At 38.9% G+C, this 17,715-nt stretch overlaps 3 protein-coding genes across 8 annotated transcripts; 1 reads left to right on the forward strand and 2 right to left on the reverse strand.

The window, feature by feature from the left end:
• Positions 1–2,860: 2,860 nt before the first annotated feature.
• On the forward strand, positions 2,861–10,296 carry LOC112280213 (putative transmembrane GTPase FZO-like, chloroplastic). The gene is made up of 13 exons (XM_024515438.3): positions 2,861–3,646; positions 3,998–4,171; positions 4,535–5,096; positions 5,449–6,050; positions 6,323–6,391; positions 6,637–6,834; positions 7,169–7,300; positions 7,487–7,573; positions 7,683–8,123; positions 8,603–8,770; positions 9,179–9,436; positions 9,692–9,807; positions 9,984–10,296. The coding sequence occupies exons 1-13, from the start codon at positions 3,398–3,400 to the stop codon at positions 10,261–10,263; spliced, it is 3,336 nt and encodes a 1,111-aa protein (XP_024371206.1). The 5' UTR covers positions 2,861–3,397; the 3' UTR covers positions 10,264–10,296.
• A 534-nt stretch (positions 10,297–10,830) lies between these two features.
• On the reverse strand, positions 10,831–12,856 carry LOC112280214 (uncharacterized). The gene is made up of 5 exons (XM_024515440.3): positions 12,535–12,856; positions 12,059–12,182; positions 11,679–11,920; positions 11,239–11,340; positions 10,831–11,081 (listed from the first exon to the last, which is right to left on the reverse strand). The coding sequence occupies exons 1-5, from the start codon at positions 12,639–12,641 to the stop codon at positions 10,949–10,951; spliced, it is 708 nt and encodes a 235-aa protein (XP_024371208.1). The 5' UTR covers positions 12,642–12,856; the 3' UTR covers positions 10,831–10,948.
• A 1,186-nt stretch (positions 12,857–14,042) lies between these two features.
• Positions 14,043–16,922, reverse strand: LOC112279508 (protein Dr1 homolog). Of its 6 annotated transcripts, none has more exons than XM_024514018.3 (6): positions 16,802–16,922; positions 15,793–15,925; positions 15,298–15,387; positions 14,990–15,084; positions 14,645–14,713; positions 14,043–14,375 (listed from the first exon to the last, which is right to left on the reverse strand). In XM_024514018.3, exons 2-6 carry the CDS (start codon positions 15,839–15,841, stop codon positions 14,211–14,213), a joined length of 468 nt encoding a protein of 155 aa, XP_024369786.1. In that variant the 5' UTR covers positions 15,842–15,925; positions 16,802–16,922; the 3' UTR covers positions 14,043–14,210. The 6 variants fall into 6 exon arrangements, with proteins under 6 accessions (XP_024369786.1, XP_024369785.1, XP_024369787.1 ...); XM_024514017.3 differs by having other exon boundaries at positions 16,741–16,922; XM_024514019.3 differs by lacking the exon at positions 16,802–16,922 and adding an exon at positions 16,594–16,718.
• Positions 16,923–17,715: the final 793 nt, after the last annotated feature.

Here is a 17,715-nt window from a genome sequence, read left to right on the forward strand (position 1 = left end):
TTCACAAAAAACATCAATTTAGATTTAAGGCAATTTAAGAAAGTAATTAAATTTTAGTATATAATTATAGCTTAAACACTGAACATAATACTTTAAAAAAGTTTTCTAAACATTGTTTTGGACCATATGTGGTAATAAATTTTCAATAATAATGCTAGTTGGATTGAAGCAAAAACATTGAACAAATTTCAAATCTATTTTTAAATATATTTTTTTAATTTTAAGTAGAAGTAAATAACTAAATAAAGAATTATTGTAGCTAAAAGATCAATATTAAGGTTGGAGAAGGAAGAGGGTTGACATACAAACAATTAAGGATTTTTTTTCTCTCAATTTGTAAATTAAATTCTTCTTTAAATTTTTGTACTTATTTTTTATTATTAGATTATAATGTGTGTTAAATTTCAAGAAATATTAATGATTTAATCAATAATTATCAAGGTTTTAAGACTATCCTATGGTTGATTGGAGTTGATTAGATTTCGGTTAAGATTTTGTTAGATTTTGTAGAATATCTCTCGGATTTATTAAGATTTAATTATAGTTTTTTAGGATTTATTTTAGATTTTCTTAGGATGTAATTAAGATACTTTTAGGATTTACTTAGAAATTATTTAGAATTTCTTTATAATATCTTTATAGGTTTTTCAAAAAAAACTTTAAAATTTCATTGTAATTTCTTTTGGATTTTTTAAAAACTTTCTCTAAGGTTTCTTTATGATTTTTTAAGGATTTATTTGTAAGGATTTTTTTATAATTCCTTTATGAATTCTTTAAGATTTTGTAAGAATTTCTTTTGATTTTTTATTTTATTTCTTTGATATTTTTTTATGAATTATCTAATGGTATTTTTTAGGATTTGTTAAAGATTCTTTAAACTTTAATTAAAGTTAGATTATAATTCATAAGATTTAATTAAGGTTTAATTAGAATTTTATTAGAATTTTTAGATTCTTTGATTGTTGCAAATATAATTTATCTTCAACAACTAGATGCTAGTAGAGACTATACATGCTCCAATTGGAGCGGTATCAGAGCATACTTTACATCTTTTTATTAGGTGCTCTTTACACACTCATCAACAATGATATTTACTGCCTCGGCATTGATCACATCCTCAGACATTGTATCACATTAATTCAAGTCTTTCTTGTCCTTAAGACTTGTAATATGAATCCTTTGAGTGGCATGTTTGTTTAGATGTGTACAATGAAGAAAAAGCTAATGCCAAGATATGACTCAGAAGGTTGATTTTCCAAAATCCTCAGAAGTGAAAAGGATGAGCTTCCATTAATTTATTTAATAATTTGAATGGCTCACACAATAGCAGGTTACAAGTTATTTTCTTGGTCAATTTGTCTTGGTTGTAACAAAATTTTATGTAAAAGATGTATTTGTGTAAGATAATTTGTAATTCAAGTATTGTACTTGTGATAATTTAAATACACAACAATTTTTATTTAAATATTGTATAAATACCATGCAAAACCTTTTATTAGTTCTTTTGGAATTCATACATAAAACAACATAGGATAACAGTAAAACTACCAAGTTTTCAATTTAAAAGAATTTAGAAACCAATAATTTTTTCTCTTTAATATTACTTGATAGAAAAATAAATGACTTAAAATTGTCTTATTAAAATATATATAAGAATGTACAAAAATAACCAAAAGAGTACTAATACTAACAAAATACAAGTATACACCAAATATGTACACCAAATACTATTTGTACATATAAGAATGTAATAAGGAAAAGAAAAAGGAAAAACAAAATGTGAAGGGGCATTTTAAACCTGGAAGCCCTCTTCAGTAGAACATGGTTCAAAAGCTTTCCCAAGGACCTTGATTGGTAAAAAAAAAGTCTTTCCTTAGAAGTTTTGGTATTTGAATATAAGATGAGGTGAGAAGAAGCCATGGAATAAACAAAAGCATTTTTTTTTTTTTTTTTTTTATTACAAGTATAAACATGTTAGCCTATATCTTGATTTAAATACTCATGAAAAATATAAAATACTTGATTTCTTTTTTTTTTTAATAGTGGTTTTTAGCATTTTTTTGATATGGCTTCTTGAATTTTCTTAAAAACTGCACCTATGAAATAGGCACAATGGAAATTTTTGGAGACAATACTACTCATGCAATGTAGAAAAAGAAGTATGTTCTACTTCATCTATCCTTCTAATTGGCTTTTTGACTTGTTTTTTTTCACATTCAAAACTAACTCAAAGAAGCTTCTTAATTTCAACCAATCAAATCATTTAAAAATTGAAACTAATCAACTCCTCAATTTTTTTTTTCCGAACGGCATACTCTCATCTAACAATCCTCTTTTCTTCATTACACCCAAAAAAAAGAGAAGAACAGAAAACACTCACACTATTCAAATGTGATAAAAGTAACATTTAATTTGCTATGTTGTGAGGTTGAATATTGCAGAAGCATGATACAAACAGCATCCAAGTCTAAGACACACAACCGGAACACAGAACCCAAGGGAGTGTGATGAGGGAGGATCGAAGGGGAAGAGAGGTTTCGGAGGGTCGAAGGTTGTGTGTGTGTTTGTCTCTCTGAATGGGGTGTGTGTGAGTGTGAGACAGGTGGGTTTAACGCGGTGGGTCGTGGAATTCAAGCCCCAAGCTGCAAGCTTGCTTGCTTGCATGGATAGGAGGGAAGAAGGGAGGGGTGAGGGTGGCAATCCCCAAGTCAAAGAGGTGCCGACGTACGTGGGAGCCATGAACCAACGAGGAGGCCAGCAAGGATTGCATTCCATGGCCCCAACGGAGCAACGAGATAAGCCTGGCACTTTCTTTTGCATTTGATTTCGAGTGGAAGCCACGCTATGGCACTCCTCTGCCCTGTGTCCACTCTCGTGAATACAACCACAGCCTCGCCGTCTCGAATGCGGTTGGTCGCTCGGGGGCGATTCCCTTGATATGTAGTTGCCCCAGCTGGTTTCTGTGTGCACCCACATTGTGCAGTCGCCCGTTTCAGGCAATGCTTTGCTCGTGCACTGCGAAGCTTAGGATGTTGAGAAGGTGTAGTTCGAAGCGGCGCTTTGGTTGTGTCGGTTGCTGAAGTGGGTTTTTTTTTTTTTTTTTTTTTTTTTTTTTGTGTTTTTTTTTTTTTTTTTTTAGCGGTACATAGAGGAGGTGGATTTGAATGCGGGGTGTTGGATCGGAGTGTGAGAAGAATTGGAGGTCGTCTTTTGGAATGGATTACGTGGGTGGTTTAGCTGTTCAGGAGGTGCTACTCGTTTAGTTGATATTGTCTTGATTTTAACTCTTCTTCTTCTTCTTCTACTTCTTTTTCTACGAATGAGAATTTCCCACCTCTTCCCTGTAGAAATTGTATTTTCTGGGCTCTTCTGAGGGCTTGGAATTTCGCAGCTAGCCATGGGTTTGGCAGTGAGAACTCCAGGCTTACCCTGCTCGATGAATCCCTCTATCATCGACGTGCCTTGTTTGCCTTACAGTAGCCGCACTGGACCCCCATCCTTGTTGATGTTTACATCCCATCGTGATTCTGTAAGAAATTCTTTAGGAATTGATGAAGGTTTTAGAGCTCGAGGGAGCGGCGTTGGAGCTGAATCATGGCACTCTGGTGACGTGTTGGTGCCGCGCATTTATCCATCTACCCACACGGTGAGAACCGCAATACATGAGAATTCAGAATAAATTGTGCGAATGACTGCCCTCAGTATTGGTGTGTAAGTATTTGTTGTGTGGGCAATTATCCCCTAGCATATTTGTACCAGTACCTCGTATGCAGAAGCATTCTCTTAAAGGGACTGCAAAGTCGTCATACTGATTGGATTGAATTTCAAGCTCTGAGATGAGTCCAAAGTTTGTGGGATATTTGCGGTTACAAGCAGCCTCTCCAGAACCAGCAATGCAGATTCTTCTGTGCTAGGAAATAGGGTATAGAATGGCGTGTATGTGACATGTTTATTATTGATAATGGGAATCTGCTGATTGTATGTATCTGGAGTGCAGAGGCATACTGCGTATTACCACTGCAAGTTAAGTAGCAACGTGCTTAGGTCGAGAAGTGCGAGATCGGGAGCTGGGAGACTACACGTTCAATTGAAATGCAGTAGAGCGAATGCGAGAGTGGAGCAGTTAATGGCTCCCGTAGTTTACATTGTTTGCAGGAGCTATTATACAAAGGTACCAACCTTTAAATCAACGGTTCCCAAATCGAGATCTTGTCAACGTCTCAATATCACCAGTTTTTGAAAGTGGAACGTAGATGTAAAGGATTTTGGGAAGACATCGCATGACTTTGTGCCTAATCGTAAATGAGGAATTCAAATTAGAATCATTGTGCGGACATAGATTTGGGTTTTGAACTTGGAGCTGGTCACCATGAAACACAACAGAGGTTCTTTATTATTTTGCCAGTTTTTTTTGTTGTCTGTCCAGATTTATCCAGAACAGGTTGTAGATTTGCCTAGTCTATTGGATCAGTTTGATGAACAACTCGGTGAATTTACTTGCATGGGCTGATCGCCTCTTTGGTATTCTTTGTAGGCAGGTGCTTTAATCGAGGCGGTCAAGGAGGGTGCGACTAGGACATTTGTGGAAAACAAAAACTATAGATATGGTCACCACGTCCGTCTAATTGTTCATGGATCCCTACACACCCTTTTAGATACGTCTCGGTGCAGGTCAACCTCCAAGAGGTGTGCTGGAGTGGCAAGGTGTTCCGTAGTGGACGGTTTTGAGATGGATTTGAGTTCAGATTCATCACGTGAAGCTGCTGTACCACAATCTCCCAAAGGGGTTTTTCCTGGTGGTGTAAGGAGGGCAGAGGTGCGTCTACCAGGCTTGGTTCTTCGCGTTAGGTTGGAGGAAATGTCAAGAGAAGAACAGAAAAATCTCCTGCTTGAGGAAATTAATACTGCAGTGGCCGGAGGGGTTACAATGATTATTTTGGAAGATAGTGGCGACGGAGGATTAGGAGGTGCCAGGCTTTACGATGCGGGGTGTATGCTGAAGACGATGCTGCGCGGTAGAGCAGAGCTTTTGATAGCAGAGAGAGTTGATATTGCTGCCGCCTCAGGAGCAGATGGAGTCCTTCTGACAGATGAAGGTCTTTTCTCCTTCTCCAACTGTATTCTCTCTCGGCAACGTTACATGTGCATGCTTCTGTTTTTAATAATTTGTACTCCATCCGCAGTGCAATCACTGCAGTCATCAGATATGTTAAGCCTAGATACATGTTCAGCTCAGATTTCCTTCTTCTTTTTCAATAAGAAAGGCTTGATGAATTCCTCTGTATGTCACAAATTGATTAATTTTATATTCTGAAACCGGACAGGACCCTATTCTTCCCCTTTTACAGGCACGTGCAAGGTATCTTCAAATGAAAGGACTAGTCATAACTTAGTTACAAGTTGTAGTTTTGAAAGTTTTCTTATTTTATTGGCAGTAAATGTGTGCAGGATTGCCAGCTGTGGTAGCCAGGAGAATGATGCAGAATTCGGGGTTGGAGACATCTGTGTTGCCTCTTGTGGCTCGTTGTGTTTCATCAGTCCAATCCGCTCAAACAGCGACTGCTGGTGAGGGGGCTGATCTACTCATTCTTGAAGTCAATGACAAGGAAAAAAATCTTGTCAAAGGAGTTTGCGATGGAATTAGCATCCCTGTGTTTTTAGAGATTTCAGGGTCTGGAGTTGCATCTGCCAAAATCGGAACGGACTTCCTTCAAGATGGAGCAAATGGGTTGGTCCTGAGTACGGCTGCTATTACAAAAAATGGAGGAGGTGATCTACCCAATTATGTGTCGTCTTTGGTTGCTTCTGTAAATCTGGCCATCGAAAGAAGAAAAGAAATGGAGAACAGTTATTCGCCAGAAAAGGAAAAGGAAATTAAAGACTTCGACGTGGAGGATGGTGGGGCTCTTCTTGGTCTTACGGAGGACGTTGCAGTGATAAATCTCGACATGGAGGAGGATTCTGTGAAGAAGAAATCTAAGAAGATTGTCGATGAAGAACGCGCGCTCCTCACAGCGATGGTTGATTTCGTGGAAGATGCATCACCTGAGGTGAGTTTCTGAAGTTACTTAACCAGTAGTGGTGGAGTGCAAAGCGCGAACTGCTGATTAGAACTGTCCTGTTAAGCACTCAAATAATTGACGTAACTTTATACCTTCATAGAACAGCTGGAAAAGCGATCAACTTGTTTGCTGAAGCTATTGATCTACCTGGTATATATATATATATGTGTGTGTGTGTGTGTGTGTGTGTGTGTGTGTTGAGTGCATCGCCGTCGAGTTCGTTTGTCACTGTTTCTGAATTGGTTCATGTATGTTTTCAGATGGAGGAAGTTTCGCTGCTAGTGGATGCCCTGAAACAACTGGATGAGTTGTTTTTATCAGTCGTTGTGGTAAGCGTTATCACCTGACCTTCACTTGGTTAAATCCTTTTTGTACTTAACTGAAGATTTTTTCGTGAATACAGAGCTTTATATTTCTTTTTTAGAATTTTCATAGGGTCCAATGGTAGTAGCTTCTTGCTCTTTGGATTTAAGTTCGTTTTGTGCGGTGGTGGTAGTAGTAATTATTGTTGTTGTTGTTGTTGTTTGAGTTTTAACTTAAAAAGTTGCTTGATCGTCTTGCTTGGTTTGGACAGGGTGAGTTCAACTCAGGAAAATCATCAATCATAAACGCACTTTTAGGAAAGAGATACTTGAAAGAGGGAGTCTTGCCCACAACGAACGAAATCACAGTGTTGCGACATTCGACTGATGGAGGAGACGCAGAAGAGCGGGAGGAGCGGCATCCTGATGGGCATTTCTTACGGTTCTTACCAGCTAATATCCTCAAACAGGTTTGTATCTTACTAGCTGTCATAGCATGTGATTCTAGTGGTCAATAGCGTAGTAGGTATTACTTACAGGTTTGTGTATACATGATGCCTTGAAGTGCTATGTAGTTCTTTGTTAAGGAGGTTTGGAGATAATATATGTATGTATATATATATATATATATATATATATAGTTTCCGCTCTCTCCCTCTCCCTCCCTCCCGTTCTGGAGATATTAGCAGTTTTTGGTTTTTGTTGGTATAATTTACGTTAGCTGGGTTTTGAAAGACTTACAAGTGAAAAGAAACATTTCCTGAGAATTCTATGAAAATTGAAATAGCGAGGTGGACAGTGCAGATGAATTTAGTGGACACTCCTGGCACAAACGTCATCCTGCAGCGGCAGCAACGCCTAACAGAAGAGTTTGTGCCGAGAGCAGATTTGATTCTCTTTGTCTTATCAGCTGACAGGGCACTGACCGAGAGTGAGGTATGCCTTCGCTATGTTTAACAAGCGTGAATGTACTATGCCCTAGCTTTTGTTATGCACCTGTTGTACGCTGTAATTTCAAGCTGATAAGTAGCGCACTTGTAGTTCTGAGTTTCCTCTTTTCCTCTTAACAAAATCATTCAGATATGGCACCTTTTCTTAATACTTTCTTTTGATGGTTGGCAGGTGACATTTTTGCGTTACATAAAACAATGGGGCAAGAAAATTGTTTTTATCTTGAACAAATCAGATGTCTTACCTACTTACAATGAGGTATACCTCCTTCCGCCTATGATTATGCATGAAGATTAGCATGGAGTTTCCAACTAAGTTCCCCATTGTGCTTGTACAAGTGCCAATCTGACTAGAGGGCCCTGGACAGGTAGAAGAGGTTCGCAACTTTGTAAGAGATAATGCACAACGGCTTCTTACTGTGGAACAAGCACTAGTCTACCCTGTCTCAGCTCGCCAAGCTCTACAGGCAAAGCTTTCAGCTTTGTTAGAAGATGGCACAGTAGACGTAGCCCGCTTGTCTGAAGACCCCCTTTGGACTACCAGTGGTTTTAAGGAGCTCGAGGAATTTATTTTTGGATTCATGGGGGCATCTACTGACAGGGGTGCAGAGAGATTACGACTGAAGTTGGAGACTCCATTAGGTATCAGCTTTGCTCTTTTGGCGGCATGTGAACAACAGCTGACAGCGGAGGCTTCCAAAGCTGAAAGCGATTTGAAAGTTCTCGAGGATGTGCGGAAGCGGCTGCAGAAATTTGAGGAGGCTATGCTTAACGGTGCAATTCTACAGAGACTAAGTATTTTGGCAGTGGTAGGTGCTTCTCGTTTTCGTCATTGTATCTGGCAATTTGGTTTTTATATAGTTTGGATGATAGGGCTAGATATTTTTATCTGCTGAACTTCCTACAAATCGAGTGTTCTTGTCATCCTACCATAGCTTGCTTTTACACATTAGAACTTGGATAAGAATATAAGCACGTCATTGTGTCAATAATATAGTCCAACATTCAGGTTTAGTGCCCAAGCACTGATTGATCATTTCCAGATGTTTTGTGTGGTCTTGCAATTGTACTATACCCCCCAATGAGCCCATCACTGTTGATAATCTTTGTACCTTTGACGTCAAAAACTAAAGATTTCTGTGTTTTAGAGATATTAGGCATAAGAAAATATTTCGTGTCGGCACATTGAATCCTCAAAGATTTGAGTGTGTAGTCATTGAGTACTGATTTACTTGCGTAATAGCTGTCTGCAAGTTAGGATGTTAAACGATTTCGTTGCAATTTACAGATTGAAGCAGTGAAAGGACGTGCTGAAAAGTTCGTTGATTCGATTCTACGGTTATCTAATGTTGAAGCGATTGGAAAGTACTTGCTTGGATCAGGCGGAGTCCGGTCTATGCCTGTGTCAAGTGGCTTTGACAGCAAAGTTATTGGCTCTGCTGTTACTGATGTTGAGGTAGATACCAGATTCACTGATTTGCTATTATGAGTTCAGAAAAAGGAAGCTCGATGTCTTTGTCTACACAGAACTTGTACTCTTGGTTGTCCATTATTGGTGTTACTGGGTGAGCCTTGCCAATCTTTTTAATGATGGCCTGTATTATGATATATTTCGTAGACAAAAAACTGATGGCATATATCTTCAGATATGCTATGAAATCACGCTTAGTATGTTTTTATCAACTTACTCTCTTCAAGCAGTGCAGTTTTAGAACCTGACTGCTTACCATAATATCACCCCGAATATTTCATATCTTAAAGCTATCATGTGGTGCACTACCTTGCATAATGTGTCTGGCTGCTGACCTGATCCATGAACAATAAGTAGCATTTGTTTTATGTTGAGAGTGGTGGAATGTAACAGAAAGCACTGAAGGAATACAAGGAATGGATGGAATCAAACAGCATCCGCCAACTCAGCAGTTACCGCTCTTTGATAATCAGTAGGTGGCCGCAAGTCAAGGAAGATTCTCAGCATAATGTGGAAAGCTCACCAGTAGTTGACTTGCGGAACAGAGATTCAAAGCACATGGCTGAGCAAAGTAGTCGTAGTCTGACTACGCTAATGGACTTCGACACTAACGCCGCCATTATACTTTTAGAGCAAGAGTTTAAGGAAGTGGTAAGCCTCATTGATTCCATTTTACGTAATTTCTTTAGCTTTCTACACAAGATCTGATACACTTTTTATATTAAGACAGATATTACTGTAGCAGCTGGTGACAGAAATACGAGAAAATGCTTGGGAGCTACTCCTAACAACGTGATGTGATCAGGCATTGGCTGTTTTGGGTGGAGAGGGTAAGAAAGGAAATTTGAGTATATGACGTGTTGCGTTGGAACAATGGACTAACCGACTGTATGAAAATTGTGGTAGGTCGTCAGTATATTTAGTGGGGTTGGAGCAGCGGGAATCTCAGCGTCCGTATTGACATCCATTTTGCCAACCACTCTGGAAGATCTCATTGCTCTTGGAGTGTGCTCAGCTGGAGGGTAAGATCTCCTCATCATGTACAGCACCTAGTGGTTCCGGATGTCTCTGTTCTTGCGGCTGTGAGGTTGCTGTTAGCAATTATGTATTTTCTTCACCTGCACCCCGTCCAAGGTTGATGTTGGTTCCCTGTTTCATTGCGACTTTGTGAGGTGGAATCTAAAAAGTGATTCAACAGGTTGGTTGGAGTCTGGAAGTTACCTTCGCAAAGGGAGGTTGTGAAGAAGAAGGTGAGGCGGGTTGCAGACTCTTTAGCAAGACAAATTGAGGAAGCTATGAAAGATGACCTGCAAAAATCTATTGACGCTGTAAGAGCTGAAGTGGAGACCTTGACGGCCCCTTACCTTAATGCTGTTGAAGAAAAGTTACGCCGCGTAGAAATTTTGCAAGAGGAATCGCAGAAGTTGGATTCTGAACTGAAAAGATTAAGACAGAGTGTACAGAGTATTGGAATATAAGCCTCACAAAAATTTGATTTTTTCTTTATCAAACACGGCATGCCCATCTCTAGAAGTCTTTCTCTATGCATCCTCCAAAAAATACACAATTCTGTGAATCCAGTTGGACTAGGGAGTGATGTGCAGAGGGTGTGGTAGATTTGATGAATTGCAGTGGGAGAGCCAATATTTGTGAATAACATCTCCAGGGCTGAGTTGATTTGGTGGTTGAGATCACTACGAGATCCTGTGGACGATTGGAGGGTAAGTTTACAAGTTTAGTTTCCGTGGAGCTGAATGGCGATTGTTTTGAAGTGTTCTATTTTGCAGTTTTGTTTGTTACTAGAAGTGAAAAAGTGAATAAGTTGATGTGTAGATTGTGAATTAAAAGTCTATTGTATTGAAAGAGAATGGGCTTAGTTTTCAAGTAGAAGTTAGATAAGAATAAAGTGGAACCAAGTCATTATATTAAATAGAAAATTTTGTATTGTAATAAAAAAAAATTGTTTATAATACTTTAAATATTCATTGTTTCAATCTTACATACTCTTATTAAATATATTACACATGCAAGCTTGACACAATCTATCATTTACAAAACATAATTCTTTTCAATTTTGAATGAGCACATGAATGATGGTTATAACAGAGATGCGTGGAAGTGTAGGAAATCTCGGCGGGACGTTCACCTAATACAGTAGGATTTTTATCGATTTTTGTGTTGAGCAATACCCCCCCTTAGTTTTCGTAACACAAAGTCACATGCTGCATTCCCTCCGGCAAGAGTAGTGGGTCGCCGGAATTCAACTCCATGCTTCTGTGGTTTTAACTGATCGAACCTGAACCAGGCGCACCTCACATAATTCAAACAATTGACTTTGAAACATGTACCAGCTCCCTCGTATGCACTATAGAGTACATTTTCCTCCTTGTAACTATGTAACCAGCACACGAGCTCAAGATTACCTGTAGATTGTATTCTGATGGAAGACTTACCACATACTATCCAATGCACAAAATATAGGCGTCAGTTGTGGGTTGCCTTCGGCTGTGAAAACAGAATGGTAGAGACAACGACGCACTCTAGCCCTATGGAAACTGCAGTGCAACAGTATGATCCTGTCAGTGCTTGAGCGTTACAAAAGAGTTGCAGTCTACACAAAACTTGATTGAGTGTTGCTACACCAAAATGAGTCAAATCTGGTAAACACATTCCTTCATTAGGTATGAATTATTCACACTACACATCCCAAATACTAGCAATATAGATCAGGTGTAATGGTGTTGAGTAGGTAAATTGAAGGTCAGTGGGCTGCATTATATTGCTAGAGGGGCTTGAGAACAGAAAAGGTTGGCAAGCTCTCAAAGATTGAAACTAGATGCATTTGACGCGTGAGAGAGCATTTAAGGAGGGTACGATGAAAAGTTATGCTTACTCAGGCTTTTCATAATGCTCGACCACAAAAGCTTTCCCGAAGTCTGCCTCCATGTGCTTCAACCCTTTCGACACAAGCCGGAACTTGTCAAAGCTTAGCAACAATGCAATCCTTTGGGCGACACCCACAGCAGCTGCCGAGCTCTCACCTACTGGCTTTCTTATAATTTCCATGACCTTCTCGTGGTCGTTCTTGAACCATGGAAGCAAGGTTTGATATGTCCCTTGAACCAAACAAGCTATCTTGGATACAATTCAACACAAACTGGCCTCGATTAGTGTCCGGTTAGTCTAATGTTGAAGATGAACATAACAGGAAAACATACGGCTCTAGTTCCGTCCAAGGATTCACTTAAATAGGCTTAAGCAGACAATACATACTTGTAGGTGTGTGGAAGCTCGGTCATCAACTGCCAAGGCTGCGTGTCGCTCCATGCCGGATTGATACAGCTCTTCAATCCGGTGCACAACAACTGATTCCCTACCATTGAGCTGCGGATACTCCCTGTTCAATAAAACCCAAATGCTTCGCTCATGACAATCACGACATAATCCCGGACAAACACAAGCCTCTAGCAACTAAGATTCCCAGTAACAAGAACATCACATTCTCCTGTCCAGCACCAATGCAATCGCAGGGAGATTATTGAAATTTCAGAAAATGTTGACAAGTATGTACCCATTCTATTCTCCCGAATCCCGAAGCTCAGCAGAATCATGCCATCAACTCTGTTTCCAAAATGCGAGATTCAACCCTAAAGCCATGAACGCAATACCGTCTTCGTAAAGACATCCTCACGAGACGAAATGCACATAGAGACCACCGTAACATCAGGAAGAAAAAAATCCAACGTTACCTGAGACAATTGGAGAGGGAATTGATGAAGGCCTTTCGAGGCAGCCCCGCCATATACACCTCTGCGGATCTAGTCACCCATCGCCACACCCTCTCCCTCCACCGCATTGTTGAGCTCCTCCACAACTGCCCACGCCAAGCAAGCCACCCCACCAATAATTACACAAATTCCAATTTTGCGACTGAATTCAGCTCATAGCACGCATTTTCTCCATAACCCAGTTATTTGGTAAGATCCTTGCTTCAGTGGCGGCGATTACAGCACCATCGCCATTCCGAAGCCGCTGTTGCTTCCATGCACCGCAGGAGTGGCTCAGAAGTCGATGACGTCATCTTGTTGACGTGGAGCCCAATGCCATTATATCAGTAGGGGACCAATCCATCCAATATAATCGTGGAGACTGTTCACACTATCATAGTTTTGGTACGAATGTGCATGATCTCGTACCTTAATCAATTTAAGAAACGTAATCAATTGAAATAGTCCTTAAATGTTAAATCTTCCAACACAAATCTATGGTCTAAATGCATGGATTTATTTTTTAATGCAAATATATATATCAAATGAAATCAAACCAATGTTTGGATGATTATTTTCGATATGTCAAATATTGGTTTAAAAGATCATTATGATTGTGCACCGACAATTAGTTAATACAATAGTTACAAATTTTTATACAGTATTGCAATGATAATTTTATTTTTGTGGATGATTATAATTTTTTTAGAGTAATTTACAAACAGGATTATATTTTTTTCAACATTAAATTCAATAATAAATATCATTGTTAATGCGTCACTATCGAGTTGTTAAATTCTCACCCTCCTAAATCACACAACATGTTCATATATATAAATTGTTGTACAAACACTTTATACATTGTCCTTGCTCACTCTTTGTATATCTACAATATACCCAAGTTGCATACACATTTGTACATTGATTATTGTTATGTGCTTGATTTAGTTCTAAAATATTGTAAGGGTCTTCTATAAAGTCAAATGCAGGTATCTTCAAGCTCTAGAGTTCGTTACAGTCAAAAATTGCTTACCTACCAATTTTAGCAGTCTATGCTGTCTAACTGGGACAGTCAGTAGCTCCAGAAACCTATTCCTTTGGTAAAAAAAGGATTGCTACTAAACAATCAGTAAATTGTTTTCAACACACGCACCAGATCTTTTGAACCGATATCTGAGAGGAGCTCACCACTCATCAACCTCAGTTCTCGCCTTTAAATATACCAACGAACCCACTCTAACTACACCTAATAATAGTTCATTATCATTCAAGATGGAAACCCACTCTCACTGCGTTAGACGGTTTGTTCACTTTTGAGTAGTGTAACATAAAGCCAGCTAAAAAACTGCTAGAGATTGCTAATTTAGTGCATTTGTAATCACTAACCTATGAGTTCCAACGGCTACATATGAGGTAGAAAGAATCAGGGGTTTTTAGAAACAAAAATAAACAAGTTGCAGAGCAACGACTTGTTGAATGAGGCTGGGAAATGAGGCAAAATACAATTCTGCAGTCGGAAATGAAATTATACATGCTTCTTGTCTTTACAGTTTGAGAATTGGACATCGCTCACAAAACATCGAGCTCACCAACTCCAAACAAGGGTATAAAGAAGAGAATCTCTTTGTACAAAGATAGTGTTGTTCAAATAAAGAGTCCTAGTCGGAGTCATTGGCTTGTGCAGCAGGCGCAGCTGCTCCACCACTGTTCATGCGCGCACGAGCTTCTGCAAACATTCTCTGCTGAGCAGCTATAGCCTCTTCTTCAGTCATGCCCCCTCCTCCTCCTTCCTTTGCCCATCTTCCTCCTACCTTAGGGGATTCCTGAGCAAACAGGTACAGATATCATATATTAGGTTACAATATTGCATTCAAGTTTAGTTACTAAACAAGTACTAGATAAAACTGCCAGTTTCAGATCTAATAAGTGAATGTACTGAGATAAACCGTAGCTTAAGCTCTAGTCTCTACTCAAATATTCCTATTCGCACGAAATGGTTATCCGCAAGAAATCAAGTAATCGTTCGTATCTAGCTTCCTAGAGTCGAAGTTCTTAAAACTGGCGAATAGCGCTAAACCAAAACGAACCGTACCAGAGACTCATTCTTGTGTTGCTCGTAAGCGGCTTGTACTTCCCCTATGTACTCTCCGAAACCCAGGATCTGCATGGATTTTCATGTCAGTTTAGATTAAAAACCAAGTCACACAAAGTTGTCAAAACTTAAAGGCGAAAAGAGCTGCAATAACATACACAACATTCTATCATGAGCTGAGGCACAATACCAACATAATCATGAGAAGGGATGAGTCTACAAAGACTGTGCTGCAGAATGCAAAGTCCTTTCAAGACAACAAACACCTGAAGCTGGCATACTGCTAGGCACAATACACCATGTAATAAGCATTTACAAAGATATAGGACATGAAAAAGAGAGTACCTCAAGGGCTCGCAGAACATGCTCTGGAGCTATCGTACGCTTCTCATCCTTGCTGCAGATCTCATTTGATTCAGACGAGATCAAGTTGATGAACTCTGCAACCACAAATCACCACATCAAATTTGCGAAAAGGCCCTGACGAGGGCAAAAAGATGTGAGGGGATGTGTGGGTGCGTGTGGGTGTTAATAAGCTCCTGCTACTGAAAAGCACGCGCTAACATTACCCTCTGTTTGCAAAAATTATTTACGCGCCCTAAAAGGATTGTGCGGAACCAAAACATGGAAAATAGAGCAGATGAGAATCTAACCAACACAACATTCCACTAGCAAATCTTGTGCATCTTTGGCAACCCGGACATCTGGGGGCAGCATCTCTTTGATGATTTTAGTCATGGTAGCTGCATGCAAAAGCATTTATTCTAAAGTAAGTTTGAGAATGCATGTATGCCAACACCGACCATCTTCTGGCCCAGCAATTCATTAATTTTGGCCAAATCCAACCATGACACAGAAGCAGGTAACTCGTTTAAAATAAAGGTGTTACAAACATTAGTATAAGCTGAAAAGTTGAGCCAGGAAAGCCTTGACAAGCCACTCAATCAAGGATATCTAGAAATATACATTTACTAAACAGGAACTAGGTAAGTGAAAATCCGTAACCTAAAACAACCAAACCGACGACTGAGACCGAATGACAAAAGAGAAGTTGTATGGAGCTTAACGTAAAGAGCACCAAGCAAACAGAATAGATTATCAGACAACCAACTGATAACGAGAAGCCACAGCAGATACGATTTCAGTACCTTTAGGTAAGGAGACATCATCTTTTGGACGACTGCCGGCAGTATCCATGGCTTCGAACACCCCGGAATAACAGTTGAGGCAACTGTCAATGACGTTTGATCCGATGTTTGTCAAATCTGAAAATCCAAAATCCTGTATTTTGCAACAAATGTATTTCGTTAAATGGACATATTGAGCAACAATCATGTATACATGTTACAACTCTCAATCTATAATTCACATTTGAATAGGTGGCAATGCGAAAGCTGGATCCTTCCTACACTTCCCACATTAACTACATAGTTCATTTACAATGAATCTCGAGAGCCAGAATCGACATGGACCGAGTGCAACATGTGTCTCTAACAGGCCCTTATCACCGAGAAAGAGAACAGACTTAATGAACAACTTCGCAATTATTTTAATATAAACCAGTCAAGGTTGCGCATTTATGATTTATCACACGCAAAAGTACCAAACATGACACGAGGCCGTCCCTTCAAGATTCTATTCTATGTTGCCTCTTCTAAGGCATCTGCACTCTCGTACTGCAATGCAGCAATAGAGTAGTTATCAACAAAGACGTCAATCTCAGTAACCTTCGCACGGAATCCCACAAATAATGAAATAGATCTTGGTTCACGCTCTCCCAAGCACGAGCCGACAAAAATGATTAATGAGAATAACTCGACTAAGAGACCTCTTGTTTCAAAAAACACGCACAAGATGCCCTGCACTGCATCATAAATGCCTTCAGATTCGACGGATCCAGCAACTAAGACTTGTACGAGAAACATACGTTCCGCAGAGAGAACCACAACCTTCGAGGTCAAGAGACACAATAAACAAAGGCGACGAAACACTCGGTGACATCCAAACTATGTGACGCAAACTAAGAAAAGTGTTTCAAGCATCGCATAACACATGCGACAACGAAACCACAAGAACAGAAGCAATACAGAACATACGCATATTTCCGGAGGCTTGGTGATGTATTTTACTCCCGAACTCAAACTAGCATGTCCATACCGACAAATTTTCTCAACCGCGCGTCACCGCCGCAGGTCCCCGACGAAGAAGTACGTAGCTAAGGCGAATGAACACAAAATTTCGGGAGAAAATTCGCCAATTTCTTCAATGAAATGAGCGTACACGAAACCCTGGAAACCCTAAATTTTTTGCAGGCATACACGCAAGACGACCGGATGCAGCAGGTTACTCGGTCGCACGATATCGTTGGTCTTGACGACTTGGAATGGACGAAGACAACCACGTCGAACTATCGTTAACGAAAAGTTTGAGCATCGTCAACGATCTCTCGGCTTCCTATAACCCACCTCGCTTTTTACCCACAGTAATTTGGAAATATGGATTACCGTGTGTTCCAAGTAATCTAAATAAACCATATTATTAAATTATTTTTGAATTTTAATAAGGATGTCTAAAATATTTCATACATAAAGAAATGCAAAAAAAGAATAATAGTATCTTGCTTTTGGCTGCTTATAGAAATCATTTGTTTGATTACTAATAAAATAGTATTCTGAGATAAACATTAAAATTTATTGAATAAATTTGTATATATATATATATATATATATATATATATATATGTATATTCAAAATAAATTTATCTTGTTTTAAAATACAAAAATTATATATATATATTATATATATATTTATTTATTTATTTATATCAGTATTCTTTTTCTACGTTGGTTTATAGATTGTACAAATATTTATCTTTGTATGTCTATATTGACCTTAACAAATTGGTCAATAAATCTAAAAATATATGCTATTAAAAAATTAAATTGTTCTTTTGTTAAATTTTAGTGATTGATATACATCTATGAATATTTAATGATACTTTTAATAAAAGGAAATAAGAATACTAGTAAGAATTTTTGATGTCAAATAAAACAATTTCAAGATTTTGACCA

Source organism: Physcomitrium patens, chromosome 3 (assembly GCF_059467195.1).
Source record: "Physcomitrium patens ecotype Gransden chromosome 3, ASM5946719v1, whole genome shotgun sequence".
Taxonomy (NCBI): Eukaryota; Viridiplantae; Streptophyta; class Bryopsida; order Funariales; family Funariaceae; genus Physcomitrium; species Physcomitrium patens.

Bases quoted from the DNA above. Each gene is read 5' to 3' on its own strand.
- LOC112280213 (XM_024515438.3), top strand. From the start codon at position 3,398: ATGGGTTTGGCAGTGAGAACTCCAGGCTTACCCTGCTCGATGAATCCC. The intron at 6,051-6,322 runs GTGAGTTTCTGA...GTATGTTTTCAG, and splicing joins TGGAAGATGCATCACCTGAG to ATGGAGGAAGTTTCGCTGCT. The intron at 7,574-7,682 runs GTATACCTCCTT...GGCCCTGGACAG, and splicing joins TCTTACCTACTTACAATGAG to GTAGAAGAGGTTCGCAACTT.
- LOC112280214 (XM_024515440.3), bottom strand. From the start codon at position 12,641: ATGCGGTGGAGGGAGAGGGTGTGGCGATGGGTGACTAGATCCGCAGAG. The intron at 11,921-12,058 runs GTATGTATTGTC...ATTGTATCCAAG, and splicing joins GAGCTTCCACACACCTACAA to ATAGCTTGTTTGGTTCAAGG. The intron at 11,341-11,678 runs GTAAGCATAACT...GTTGCACTGCAG, and splicing joins GAGCATTATGAAAAGCCTGA to TTTCCATAGGGCTAGAGTGC.
- LOC112279508 (XM_073532827.2), bottom strand. From the start codon at position 16,517: ATGATGCAGTGCAGGGCATCTTGTGCGTGTTTTTTGAAACAAGAG. The intron at 15,926-16,472 runs GTCTCTTAGTCG...TGCAAAATACAG, and splicing joins CGTGTTTTTTGAAACAAGAG to GATTTTGGATTTTCAGATTT. The intron at 15,388-15,792 runs GTACTGAAATCG...TTTTGCATGCAG, and splicing joins TGATGTCTCCTTACCTAAAG to CTACCATGACTAAAATCATC.